This window comes from Gavialis gangeticus, unplaced genomic scaffold, assembly GCF_001723915.1.
Source record: "Gavialis gangeticus isolate Ggan-Ray unplaced genomic scaffold, GavGan_comp1, whole genome shotgun sequence".
Lineage (NCBI taxonomy): Eukaryota > Metazoa > Chordata > Crocodylia > Gavialidae > Gavialis > Gavialis gangeticus.
Genome location: NW_017729022.1, coordinates 82,182,255 through 82,197,538, shown reverse-complemented (window position 1 = coordinate 82,197,538; position 15,284 = coordinate 82,182,255). Strand labels below are relative to the sequence as shown.

General features: G+C 39.9%; 1 protein-coding gene across 2 annotated transcripts in view; it reads right to left on the bottom strand.

Moving 5' to 3' along the window:
• The window catches only part of TMTC1 (transmembrane and tetratricopeptide repeat containing 1), a 337,017-nt gene that overhangs the window by 176,973 nt on the left and 144,760 nt on the right, over positions 1-15,284 (bottom strand). For both annotated transcript variants that reach the window (XM_019515485.1, XM_019515486.1), the window contains exon 7: positions 14,064-14,167. In XM_019515485.1, coding sequence (XP_019371030.1) covers positions 14,064-14,167 — 104 coding nt within the window. The remainder of the gene's footprint in view (positions 1-14,063; positions 14,168-15,284) is intronic.

Here is a 15,284-nt window from a genome sequence, read left to right as displayed (position 1 = left end):
CTCTGATCTAACAACAAAAGGCACAGATCCCACAAAAGACGTAACTACAGACCGATTTCTGCACCCACGCATAACCAAGGTGGTTCCATCTCGACAGAAAAAGCTACCTGCTGCTTACTGCAGTATCTGGCTCTAAAATTTCCAGGAATGACAAAAGCTGTTTCTTTAGTCTTTACTACAGATGTGCTATCTCAGGCAGAGTTACTATAACAAAAAGCAAATGGCTTTTTGTAAATCTTTGTAGCATTCAAAATTGTTTTCTGATGTAACAGGTAGATAAGTAAGGCAAAAGATCTCCCAGAGAACTTTATATAGAAAAAAAATAAAATAAAATATTCAAGATCTGAGATTCATAAAGAAGGAAGACTACAAGATTTTAATAAAACACAAAATCTCTAAAATTTATTTTGAAATGTTCTTATTTTTTGCTTTTGAACTTTAAATGAGGTTGTGAGATTAACTATGTATGCATGATGATCTGTAAATCCAGCAAAGTCTTTTGTACAGCAGGTCTCAATGCAAGAAGGTTTCAATGTCAACATAAATTTAAAAAAAAACAATATTTCAGAAGCTGACACAAGGTACAAATAAACTTGTACATTTTTAAAAGAGGTGAAATCTCATGGAATCATTCTAAAACTGAATTACATTTTAGGGACCTCCCTGTAATCGTAACTATTTTCTTTTAATTAGTTGACAATGAAATACATGTTAAATTGATCACCTTCTTTGTATAACTACTTATGTCTGCTGGAATTTCAAGGGAGAAAAAAATACCTACTTCAAACATCACTCTCTACAACTCTCTCTCTCTCTCTTCAGCAGTTAATCCCACACAAGATGGAGTGTTACTTGTGATGCTGAGAAGATAACCTGGAGAAATTTGCTTCCTAATTGGCACTCACAAGTTGACAGGTCTTTTTCTCACACTGGTTAACACCATTTGCAGTTTTTAAATTGAACACTCAGCATGGAAATCCATGGAAATTACCATGGTTTGTTTCAGGACTTGTCAAATATGGCTTTTCCAGCCCCATAATCTCTGAGGCCCCATCTACACATTACACTTAACCAATCAATTGCATCTTAGGGTCACCTGGCCACATATTCAATCAATAAAATGGCATTTTAAAAAAAAAGGAATAAGCTACAAAGTTACTCCACAAAATACGTGATCAGAGCTCCCAGCTGGGAGGGCCAATGTGTAAACCCAAACCTAGGAGCTCCCAGCTGACAAGTCTCACAGCAGCAAAGGAGACCCTACACCCCACCATGGCGGAGAGACTGCAGTTGCTGTGATCTCCCAAACACAGAAACACCCCATGGGGCTGAAAGATCACAGAAGCTGTGGTCTCCCAGCCATGGGGGGCGGTATGCCTCTTCAGGTGGGAAATCCCAGCAGGTGGTCTCCATCAGCTGAGGGGACCCACAGCCATGGGAGTTTACTTCTTGCTGATGCAGGGAGAGTCTGGGATTGGGCTTCTCCTGCACAGACAATAAGGTATGATGAGATCTGATTCACAATCCCATAATGTCTATGAAATCTATGAAATCACACCTCCCATCCTGCATGTGTTGCATGACAGGAGGCACGATTGTGTGGATTGTGTATTAGATCCCGTCGTGCCTTTACTTGTAAGTGTAGGGGGGCCCTGAAATACTGAGCCACAACCTTTCATTTAGGCTGTTGATGTCATATGGAGCCAGGTTTCTGGATTCTTTAACTTAGATTTACTAACATGTACTTTATTTGGGATCACACTTTAAAAAGAAAAGACAAACCGAATTTTTAAAAAGGTGACTTATTTAATGACTCTGTTGAAGAAAAGATCAGTGTATTTTTTGGTTATCTGAACTGGTATCTTTTACTGCCCTGTCTTGTATCCTTTAGTGCAAGAAATCTAATCTAAGATCACTATTTAAACCCATAAACAGGAGAGGATATAAAAATACTTGAGGGATTATCTCTTTCCAACTCCAGCAATGAAGACTGACAAAAATGGGAAGGCCCCAGTCTCAGTATAGCTAAATCCAAAAAGTCAAAACTCATGAAAATTATGAGATTGGCTAAAATTATGAGATTTAGGGAAATAATTTACACTTTTTAAATTTTTCTTTTGTATTTTGAGCCATTCAAGATTGTCTACATATCCTTGAGGGAGTGGGATTATTACCATTTTAAAATAGCTAAACTCAGCCACTCATTATTCTGTCTCCAGAAGCTAGAGTTTTCAAAACATTTAACAAGGAGGATGTTTTATGCACAAGTTTTCATCAGAAGAATGGGAGGAGAAATAGTCTCAGAGAGAGCACTAAAAAGGAAGATAACTGGGAGATGGACAATAAATAATGATTATATAACACTTATATTAACTGAAGCTGGGAAAGAAAAGAGGTTCTCAGGGAAGGAAATACATAAGGGATGTAGCAGAAACAGAAACATAGAGAAAGTTGTTGCCATTTCAAGAAACCCTGCAGTTTGTTAATTTCCTTATTTAAACAACTCATGTGCATTGCCAGGTTCTAAAGATGGTTTCAGCTCATTCTAATGGTGACAAGAATTTCTTTAATAGGAGCAAGGGTTTCTCACTTATGTGTTAAAAACTGAACTGATTTTAGCTCTGGGCTCATTTCCATCTTGTGCAAAGCCCTAAATCAAGTGCGTTTGATGAGCCACTTCATGCTAATGTTGTAAAACACATGCTGCTCCAATTATTACCAGGTGATGTTATTTAAGGGTACTGTATTTGAATTTCTGGTATATTTACTTGAGCTTTCTTGGGGGCACTATCAGTCCATTCATATACTGTACACTGGTTTACTCTCACTTGCTGTCAGCCTGAATACTGTTCTTGATAACTGCAAAATAATATGTTTTCGGTGTACCCAGTATATTCTGTGCATATAGCGTAGGGTCCCATTTGTTCAAATTTTAAAAAACGATGATCCTGCCTCAGGTAGCCGGTTGGACCAGATGACCTCTAGGACTAAGTACAGACATTCAAAAAGCCTGATCCTGAATTGATTCAGTCTATGTAGGTTAGTTTTGAAATACAGCCACATGCCTGCAGTGACTCAGGCCAGAAACCGGGGGGCAGTAGACCAAACCCTTTCTTCCTTTCCACAGTGACCAGAAGGCTGAAAGGAAGCTGAGATGAGGGGTGGGGCATGGCCAGGCCCCAGCAGGCCTGGGTATGATTGCAGAAGGGTTTAAACACCCACCCTAGCCTGCAGAGACCCCAGCCAGAGTGTGCCATGTTAGGCCAGCATCTGGCCATGCCCCTGCCCCTGCCCTGCTCCTGCTCCAGCTGGAGAGCAGAGGGGTGGAGCCAGACCTGCTCTCTGAAGCAGGCAGCACAGCCCAGCAGAGCATGCTGGGATGCTGGGGGACTCTGATTTGACTTAAACCAGGAAAGGGTCTGGGACAGAAGTTCCATAAACCAGTTTGACCTCAGTCAGTTAAGTCTGCTATACTACATTCAACCAGGTTTATCTTAAACCAGTTTCAGCCATTTTGAAACTGGTTTATGTGCACTGAACTTATGTTCTGTTACAGGTTTAAACCAGTTTCTGATCACTTACACCAGTTTATGTGTAACTTCTGTTCCTGGCCTAGAAGTCCCTTACAGCCCTGCTTCTCTATGATATACCCATTTCCTCAGGTCCCATTTTACATCGTCAGTATGAGACAAGGTCCAAAATTGAACAAAAACATTGAAGGAGAGCAAAATGCCCCCAAAATTGGGAGAGAGAAGGGAGAAGTGGTTCTGTCTTGTCCCTTTCATCACCTGAGCTTTGGTACATAAGAAAAAAACAGCCTCTCAGCATAGTAGTAAACCCACTGGATGCAGAAACCTACAGCTATACAAGCAAAAGTAGCTCACTGCATTGCAAGATGGCAACCTCTGGCTTCCAGAAGGTACATGTGAACAACAGTGACCCTTCTGTTCTTCGCAATAAGGAAAATTACATGTGTACATGTTTACCTGTCAACTGTCAGTATTTGAGTTTCTTTCTAAACTTACCTGTTATATAGGTGAAAATAGCAGATTCTTGAAAAATGAGACATTCTAATAGTTGAACTCCCAATAAAAACTGAGTCTGATGACAACAGTTCAATATGAGAAAACCTGTGATTTATTTGCTCTCCCCATCCATTTTCCCCATCTAGAGCATGACAAGAATGGATTCTAAATGGCAGAAGGCAAAGCAGATTTGGAATTTTCTAGACTACCTAAAATCAAAGCTTTTGTAAGTAGAGGGCTTGCTTCATCAGATGCTGAAGGAAAGCTCTAAATTTGTTAATCTAGAAATGTGCAAATCTACTCTGCTTTCTGCCTGACCTCAAACTAACCAAGCTAACTACTTCTCTCTTCAAAAGGCATCTGAGCTTCCCAAGCTACAGCTTGGTTGCTGCAATCCAAAGCACTGTCTAGGTTTACCAAAGGGGAATAAAAATGGATGGTTCCTCTGAGCAAAAACTAAAATATGGATTGCCCGTTCCCAGAAACTGTTTTCTGGACCAACAGAAAAACTGCTATTATTTTATCCACCCCACGCCAATAGAAGCTAAATTAATTCTAAGCAACACCTAGATTAATTCATTCAAAACAATTGCCTCCAGGGAGCAGGATGTTTTCTCTAATGCCTTATTAGCAAAACATTAAAAAAAGAAACACTTATCTGCTGGGAACAAATTTATGTTTATGTTTAAGCTATGGCACTCTATCCAAAGATGTCCCTGGGTAGCCAGATATTTGCATTCACAGACAAGATTGTTAAACCAGCAGTTTTTTTCAGTTGCCACCATGGCCTCATTATAAATACCCATTAACAGCCATTATGTCAGAATAGCAACATCAACCAGTGTTTGTTCATGAAACCATACAAGCTTAATTAAAATGAAATGCTTGGTAATTTAGCCTGCTGTAGACAGGTTCATCTTAGACTGAATGTATTTTGAATCTTTTGGGCATCCCTCCTCCCTGTCCTTTTGGAACAGAAATTGTATTTTTAAATTTTAATATGTGCAATGGATGGTCCCTCTGTGGGTAAGTCAGAAGTCCTTGATGTCACAGCTTCTTCCTCTCTTAACCCAAAGGTATTTGAAAGTCCATTGTATGCACTGTACTTAAGTGAAGATGAACTTAAAAACTATGTCTAAGAGCATGGAGCAAGAGTTTTTCAAATCAGAAAGTGAACAAAAGATACAGAACACTATGGATGTTTAATTAAGTGTTGGTATACTGCAAGGGTACTAGCACAAGGTCTAGTACAAATCCCATAGGGATTGCTGCACTGACTTCCCTTGTCTGGCCAGACTTGGCTAAGTACAGAAAATAAAAAAGCCTGAGGTTGAATCAATTCAATCTTTGCAGGTTAGTCTAAGCTTGAACTGATAAGCAAGTGAACAGACATTTACTTTTGATTCTGGAAATGCAACCATATGCCTGCAATGACCCAGAACAAATGCCAGGAAGCGCTAGAGCACACCTCCCTGTTCTACTGGGACAGACAGCTTGGACCAAGGCCATCCCACCCAACCTGTGAGGGAGGGGAGGTGCAGAGCATCCTGTGATGCTGGGAGACTGTGAGTTAACTTGAATCTGGAAGGGATCTGGAAGGGACAGAAGTTTAATAAACCGATTCAATCTAAACCAGTTGTCTGATACTACCCATCCAGGTTTGTCTTAAACCAGTTTCAGCCATTTTGAAAGCGGTTTATGTGCACTGAACTTCTATTGCATTACAGGCTTGAACCATTTTCCGATCACTTATACTGGTTTATATTTAATTTTTATCCCTATCCTCAAAGATATTTTCTCAGCATAGATCTGCCACATTCAACTCAACAGCCTATTCCTTTTGAACCTGCAAAAGAGATGAAGTACAACATTACTTACATAAAAAAATCTTAAATCCAAATGAAAAGCAAAGTCAATCATTTTTGATACTTTTTTCTTCACAATTCTGAATTTCCTACTGTGTTAAACTTTAATTTATCTAACACATGAAGAAAGCCAGCTTACAAAGAGCACAGTTCAGCCATATATAAGTGCTATCTATCAAAGCAGTCATATTAGAAAAGGAGTAGTGGTTTAAATGCCCAGGTTAAGAAAAAATATAGTAAGGGCTAATTCAAAGCCCCAAGACAAGGGTTTTGGGATGTCACGCAGCAGATGCCTGCAATGACTAATACCACATTACACTTGAAAGGACACTTATTTATTTTTCTTTTGAACTTACCAATATAATTGATATCTCTTCAACTTCTTTGACACTTTGGGATTTTGGAGAATCAGAGATTCAACATGCATCTGGAATATGATGCAGCTGCAGAAAAGGCTGATGAAGTTTTGTGCTGCATCAATAGGAGCATTAGGGGTAAGACATGGGAGGTGATAGTGCCACTTTACTCTGCACTGATTAGGCCTCAGCTAGAGTACTGCATACCGTTTTGGGCGCCACATTTTTTAAAAGATGTGGAGATGTTACAAAGGGTTCAAAGGCAGGCAACAAAAATGATAAAGGTCTTGGAAAATGATAAAAGCACTTGAAAGGTAAGTCATATGAGAAGAGGTTGTAAGAAACAGGCATGTAGAGCTTGCAGAAAAGGGAATTAAGAGAGGGGCAGGATAGCTGTCTTTAAATATCTGAAGGGCTGTCTGAAAGAAGAGGCATGATCTGTCTGAAAGAAGGGCTGTCTGAAAGAAGAGGTATTTTCTTAATTGCTGCAGAGAGTAGGATGCATAGCAATGACTTCCAATTGCAGCAAAGTAAATTTAAACTGGATAATAGGAAAAACGTCATTGTTAGAACAGTGAGGCAGTGGAACAGACTGCATAGGAAAGTTGTGGAATCTGTTTCAGTAGAGGTTTTCAAGGAGAGGATGGACAAGCACTGGTCAGGGATGCCTGGAGTGTGCTATGAAAAGAAACCATTGCAAGCCCAGGAGCCCCCCACACAGACATCACTTAGAGATCATAAGTAGAGTCCCACAACCCAGAGCAGATAGAAACATGCTTAGCGCCAGGAAACCGAGGCAGAACTCTACAACAGGCTTGGTTAGGAAAGAAGATTAAAGGAGTTAGAATAAGTTTATGGAGAGAAAAAGATGACCGAATGGGGAATTCCAATTCTTCAGTTACGGTGTGTCATGTGGAATTATGCTTGCTATCTCCAGGTTGCAGAGCAGAATGGAGGGGGTTTGGTTTTGTCTATGTTTCTGGGCTTTGGTGGTTGCCACAAGGGCCAGAAAGGAATGTTTTCCCCTTTTGTTCCTACAGATATCATAATTTTTCTTTCACTTTACCCAGGAACATTGGGTGCTTACCTGGGGATTTAGATTGGGGTGTGCCAATGCTCCTGCTAGGACTAAAACCTGGAGGTTCTTAGTTAGACGGCTTTGTTCCTCTGCTCAAGATCAGACCAATCACCACATTTAGGAGTAGGAAGGAATTTTACAGCATGGTCAGACTGATATGGATGGTTGGGGGCAATAGGGGGCAGGGTTACTGCTTTCTCTTGCAGGGGCAGTGACGGGTATGGGGTGGGCATGGTCCTTTGTGTTGGGTTTCTTGGGTGTATTTTAACAAGCTACTTCCTGTCCTTGCAGTGACAGGACATTAATAGTACCACTGTCCCCCTGCTTTGCCAGTGGTACCTTCAGTTATTCTTAGTGTTTTGGGAAATTGTGCTTGGTAGCTGTGCAAGAAGGTTGTGCAGTTTTAAAAATAGGTTAGACAAACACCGTATAGGCTGGCTTAGATTAGAAAGAGATGATCCTGCCTCCAGTGAAGGGTTGGACTAGATAACTTCCCAAGGTCCCTTCCAGCCCTACTTTTCTATGATCCTATGAGACACAATGTTGGATGTCTCTGATCAGTCTTAACATAGCATTACTAAGATGATATATATTCATTTTTATTCAGAACACTAATTCTTTTCCCTCACCAGAATAGCATCTAAAAGAAACATTGTGCTGAATGTCTGAAGCATGAAACTCACAGCTGAACGCCTGCTAATACTCTAACTGCACTTCAATAAACCGTTTACAAAAAAACCCCCATGCAGCTCTTAAACCCTTCATAATCACATTTTTTCTCCACTTTCATCCTAATCTCAATTAAGAAACTGTATCAGAGATCTGGGAGATGTTCTTGTTCTACAGTTGCTTATCTGTAACAAATCTTGTTACAGCAACTTGCAAAGAACAGAACCTGGTCGTTAAGCTTATAAAGGGTGATTCATAGAAAAGAGATAGTACACCCTGTGCTTAGGATCCAAAAGGTCTAATCTCCATTCTCTAGTCAGTTTTCAAGAAGAGCTGGATTCCCAGAATTTTATTTTTTGCTTTAGCAAATGAGATAAAAGGTCTGTTCTCTCATTCTAGGATTACATCTGCCACAGTCCCTCATAATGGAGTAGCTTGCAGACCTCACTGTAAGTTTCAAATTCTTTTGCTTATCATGGTAATATCCAGGAAGGTGCCCATGAAGGCATTCAGACTCTGACCTTATACCCTACACATGCCACCAATTGCAGTAACTTAAATCAGGCGATTGAATACATTTGATTCCATTTTTTTACAACATTTCAAAAGATCATTATTACCAAATGCATCTGCTTCACATGCTTTAGAAAAGTGGAAATATACTTTTAACTTAAGCTAAGGCATATGCTTGCACTGCTCAAGACTGGAAAAGTTATACCTTCTATACGATAGACAGTAAGCTACTGTGAAATTAATTATGATCCATGTCTAGTTCCTAATGGTCCAAAACACTTACTGATTAAAATTTTTCTGATGAAACTGTGTCCCATTGGAAAATGCTAATTTGACAGAATCAACACATTCTGCACAATGGGTTGATTATCAAAGCTTTTGATGGAAACCAGGCAAGCCAGCTGGCTCCACAAGGTCCCAGGCTTCCCAGCTGTCAAAATCATTGGGCTTCCAGCTGGCACTGGTGCCCATCTGCCCAGCAGGCAGACTGCCAAGTTCCCCTGGCTCCTAAGCTGGGCAATTGACTTGCCAGCCTCCCAAATATTCAAAAACATTTCAGATTTTTTTTTCCAATTTCAGATTCCCCATTTCTGATTTGCATTTCCAAAATATTTTTGTTCCAATAATTTCTGGGTGATGGTTCCAGCTCCCAGAACAGCTTTAAACCACATACCCTACAAACACATGATTCTAACAGGTACCCTTGCTGACAGCCACAGCATAAGCTAAAAACAGAATGGGTACTGGATCTCAGGCTAGAGGCACACCAGCATAAAAGCACTGAAGCTCAACCCACTGTTATATGTTTTGCACATGTTTGCAGATAAAAAGAAAAGCTCAGTGTTGAGTATTGTAGCTTAGCCCTCTTTCACTGCCATGTCATACAAAACAAAACAAGAAGTTCCTTTAGTATCAATAAGTAAATGTTAATATTTTATACAAAGACTGAGAGGCTTTTGATGCTAACTGGAAACACAACAGAATATTTGCAGTTACAGAATAAACATGCCTGCTTGGTTTATGTTAGGATGACCCTATAATTAGCATTAACATAAAAAAGGGACAACCAGCAACAGTCTTATATAGTGACATAAGGAATCTGTTATTAGCTACTTTAACAAAAATGGCACATGCATATCATATGCAACAATTTAAAACTTTCCAAACTAGCCAACATGCATCCTGGAAGTAATTTTAGTGCTGGTGGTAATAGGAAGCTGTTGACACATTATTACAGCAGCTTCTCAAATGAGATCTAGTTCAGTTTTCCTCCAGATGTTGAATTAAGAGGTTTATCTCAACCTGCTAGTCTCAGCTGTGTTTTAACATCAGGAACTAAGAACAACAGACTAGTCGTGGAAAACTGGTATTACACAAGACTACTACCCTTTTACTTCGGGACTATTCAAGCCAAAACATCTCTCAACCACTGCCATATTCTCTCCTGAAAAACAAAACACCCCCCCATGCCTATTTTTCTTTTTGCATTAAATTATTTTATCAATTAAAACAAAGCTTCTTGATTAGGTCAAACATTCCGAAGGTCCACCTGATCCTAGGGGACATTTCACTACGGTGAGACATGCAAATTTCAGTAACCAATAGCACACAAAGGAGCAATATAACTGAGATCACTTCCAGCCACCTTCAATCCCCCACCAGGCCAGAGACCATTAAGTCACATTCTGCTAAGTCAACCAGGGGCTCTAACTCACACTTCTGGATTTACAGAGAGATCCCTTAGCTCCTCCTCCAGATTATGGATGGCCAAATGGATTTTTGGTGATCCTTTACTTCCCAAATTCAGGTTGAATTCACAGAAAAGCTTTAGCCAAAACAAAAGAAACAATGTTTCAGAAAGTGCTAACACTGGAAAGGTTGGAAAATTTTCTTTCTTGGGGTGTTGATTTAAGAAAAGAACTGAAGAGCTAGATTCTCCTCTTCCTTAAGCACTGATGGTTCCTGTTGTAACTAAGAAATCTCTGGTGAGAGCACTTACTGGGGAAAGGGAGACCTCAGTCCAAATTCTTCCTAAGAGGATTTAAATTCACCTTATTAAGACCCTGACACACAATACATTTAAGACATGATTAACAAGTTAATATCTTAAATAATAACCTGGCCACAGGTTAGTGTCAATTTAAGGCATGATAATATAGTAAACAAGTCACAAAGTTATTCCATATACAAGGTGTAAGATTTTTGTGGCTTGTTTGTATCACACCTTAAATTGAACATGTGGTTGGTTAGGGCTGGCCCATGACAGATCTTCACACTCAACTGAGAGTCAGGATCCAGAATGGGGCAGCCACAGGGTCCAGAACACTGCTGTCCCCTACCCAATCAGGCTGGCAGAGAACCAGTCCCAGGATCTCAGATCCCCAGCCAACTCCTGGAGAAAGATGGGTGGTGCAGTGAGCCCAGCATCAAAGACAGTCTCCATGATGCTGGACTCGCTGCACCCCAAACCTTTAAAAACCATGTGTGCATCTGGGCTGCACATGTGGTTTTTGGACATCTCTGGTACCTGGGTATCCTTGGATCAAGGGCCAGCCCCTGATTCAGAGGTCTGAGCACCAGGGATGTCAGAAAGCTGTATATGCAGCCCAACTGCACACAAGGGGTGTGTTTATACATGTGCTCCAGGAGCACAGAGCATCACATATATCAGCTGAAAAATGGCAGTGGGGGCTCTTTAACTAAAGCTCATATGATCTTAAGTTAAAGCACTCCCACCACCATTTTTTCAGTACAGGACACTGAAGTCTGCTGGAGCATGATAATTACCACACTCCCAACACACTGTAATTACAGTGCGTCAGAGAAGCCTTGCTGCATGTGTATAGGTGTCCATGATGTTTAAAGGAACCAGAGAGACAGGGTCACAGGTCAGGGTAGATAAAAATCAACATTTTTTTTTAAATAAAAAAAAAATTTTTAAATCAGATTTATTTAAATCAGATTTTTTTTATTTAATCGTATTTTTTTATTATTTTTGTTAAGATGCTTTTAAAAAAATAAACCTATGTAAAGATAGTTTTAATTTAAGATATGTTAAATCTCAAAGATATCATCATGGAATAGGGATTATAACTTCTAATTATATACTATGTGGGACAATATATTTATGTAACCTTTTCAGAAAGTTTTATAAATAGGTCACAATAGGCCATGGACTATATTAGGGGCCCAATCTTATAGTATTCCCAGAGGCTCCTCAATAGATTAGTAAAGAGTAAAGAAAACCACTCTACCCAATGGGACTCGGTGCTCAGAAGATCCCACTGAGTATCTCTCTGATCCTTAGTTTCAGTTCTCAAGCTGTGCATTTATATCTACAGAGATAACGAACTACAACAGCTACCCGTCATCCCTATCATCCCTCTGAAAGTTTGTGTACATACCATCAAGCCCTTACCTCTCTCTAAAAGTGCAAAGTTTCAAGAAGTTAAATAAATAGAGGACTGTTGGGGGTGGAGTAGATCTGGGCAAGGAGGAGGAGTCTGGAGATGCATGCACGGAGGGAGGGGAAGAAAAACAAAAGAGAATTTGAGCAGAATATTCCAGAAGTCTTGAAGGATAAGTTGCTGCGTATAACCTCTCCATTGATTTGAGATCTAGTGAGGGAATGGTATGGTAGAAGGGAAAACCTACCATGGCAGCAGGCTTGCCAGGTTGTAAAAGATGAGAAGAAATCTAGAAGAAAGAGAATAACACCTCAAGCTAATAAGGTATGGCTGAACTACTTATTTGATGTCCTCCTAATACAGCATGGTAAAAATATCCCCTAAATATCCATGATTAATCTAATGAACTGGAGATACACTTCCCAGGGACTTCACAAACATCTGCTTCAATGAGCTTTAGTAAATAAAATAACCAAATCATAATTCAGTTTTCTGATGTAGCTGCAAAATTAACCTGAAAAAATCAAAATAAATCACTGCTTTAAAATATATAGTGTGTACCTTCTAAAAATGAAACCTACATCTCTCTCTGGGTTGTGAATAAAATGAATTAAAGTTATATCAAATAACAAGACTACACTCTTTGTAGAAAACAATGATTAATTCGAGGCTTCCTGACCAGTGATTTAAATCATGATTGAAATGAGGTCATCTAATCCAACCCCCTGCTCAAAGCAGGACCATTCCCAACTATATCATCCCAGCAAGGCTCTGTTTTAAAAACCTCCAAGGATGGAGGTTGGACGCATGCTGTTTTCACTCATCCCAGCACACAGGGGCTCAAAGACCAGGCTGTGGCAGCCCAATCCCAGAGTCCCTGTGCACCAGGACCAATAAAAACCATGTATTATCAGTCTGCCCAGCTGGGGATTTGACAATCAGGTGACTGTGGGCACCTAGCTTCCAACTTGCTGGTGCAGGAGCCCAGGATCATGACCCTGGGCTACCCCTACACTGGCAAGTATGCTACAATTGGGATCTAATCCTCCATCCCAGAATCATGCCTTCTGCCATGCATGTGTGGCATGAAAGAGGCCTTACAGTGAACATCTGTCAGAAGCCTTACTTCCCACCTGAGCATCCTAACTATCGAGCAACATAGTGTTCTGGAGTGGGTTACTTTTCATCCTCTCCTGCTATTTCACTTTGCATGGGTTTTTTAAATATCCATTTAAAGACAAAAGCAGAGAGACTTTATCCCCAGGTTGTTATGGCACTTTCCTTAAACCTAGAAGACCCAAGTTCAAATCTGATTGACCTTCTTGAGTAAAAATAGAGATTTAAACAGGGAACTCTACCCCTCAAGGGAGAAAATTTTTGTTCAAACCGAAACAAAAAAAATGTTTATTTCAGGCCAGTTCCTCCTGAGTTCTTTGTTTCCCATTCAGTAGCCAAGCAAGAAAAAAAAAGAATTATGTACACTGCTCCATTTTATATGCTAATCATCATCTACTATTATTCTAGGGAACTAATACAGTCCAACTCAAAAGGAAGAATGTTGCTTACTACATTACTACAAATGCTCCCCTGTAGCCCAAAATATTGACCTGGCCCAACTTAATTTGTGCAATGAAATAACAACAGCATCACAGACCAGGTTTGATTCTAGGACTACAAACAATCACAGTTGCATATTTTTGTTTCTCTGTGCTATTCCAGCAATGAAAAACAACACCACCGCACTCCACTAAAATAAACTACAAGTTTAGTTCATTATTAATCATCATTCCCTAGCAGCCAGAACCACCCTGAGTTAAATCTTTGTTGTAGTAAAAAAATAATACTTGGCACTTGTATCCTCCCTTACCTTTCCACTAAGCTGTAAACCTTACCCTCTGTATGAAGATAAATCTACTGGTTTCAACAAGAGGGTATAATATAAGACAGAACAACCCTATAAAAACTATAATAGGCTCCAATGTTCAACAAATGTCAATTTTTTTCTCCCCCACAAAAAGCAAGGAAAAAATGTAGTTATCTGTCCAACTTAAGGAAAAAATTCTGTTAATTTACTGTCTGTGAAATGCTTTGACTGAAAAATCATTTCCAAAATACAAATGCAATACGTTGTACAGTTATTGGTCCTATACCTTGTTAGTAAGTAAGGTGAAAATGAAGCTGGATTGTCCTGTTCTGAGAACATCGGCATGGACCCTCCCATTATCCAGAGACGGAAATACAAAACAAGAAGCACCTACAGAGAAGAACAAAATTTACTGAATAGTTTGCTTTTAATTTTAACAGTATCATGCTGCATTTGAAAATCCAGAATCTTTAAGTGAAGGTGTTGAGAATTTGTACAGAATATCAAGCTGCTAAAAAAGACCCTCTCCCAGTATGCACTTAATGAGTTCCATTACTTTGAGAATACTGCGGCTTTAGATATGTTTCTTCAGTTTGAACCTCATTTCATACAGATATACTGATACATAACACTTACAGATAGGCTAGGTACAGACATTCAGAAAGCCCAAGGTGGAATCTATCTAAGTTACACAGCTTTCTATAAATGTCATAGTTTAGATAGGTAGCAAACAGAATACGCATTAGCCATTGGGGGTGGGGAGGTGAGGGGGAAACAAATCTTAGACTGGGTTCCACCATCTTTAAACCAGTCTGTGTGTGCCAAACTTCTGTTCTGTTACAGGTATAGATTGGTTTCCAATGACTTATACCAGTCAAAGTGTAATGTCTGTACCTGGCTATAAATACTGGTTTGATATATGCATAGGCAAGCATCTTACAGCTAGTTATTCACATGCTGTTTGTGCAAATTTAGGACTACTGCTAGTCTGATTTACAGCTAGTTTCAAGGACAGCACTCATAAAAGAATACCTGACCCAGAGTTGTTGACAAGGTCATTATGCTCTATGATACACAAACCAGGCCATGCTACCTAATCTTCTGGATACAGTGCACTGATCAACTGTTCTCTGAACTGGAGTTTTGTTACACTTCTTATTTTGCCCGTGAACTTACAAATTACCATTGAAACCTTGGACTCATGTTGTTCAACATCTTTATTAATGATGTGGACATTGGAGTCAGGAGCAGACTGGCCAAGTTCACCAATGACACCAAACTTTGGGGCAAAGCATCCATGCCAGAAGACAGGTGAGTGATCCAGGCTGACCTGGACAGGCTCAGCAAGCAAATAGGCAGATGAGAACCTGATGGTATTTAACACTGAAAAATGCAAGGTTCTCCACCTTGGGAAAAAATCCCTGCAGCATCCTTATAGGCTTGGCAGCGCTACGCTGGCTAGCACTACGGAAGAAAGAGACTTGGGGGTCGTCATTGATCACAAGAT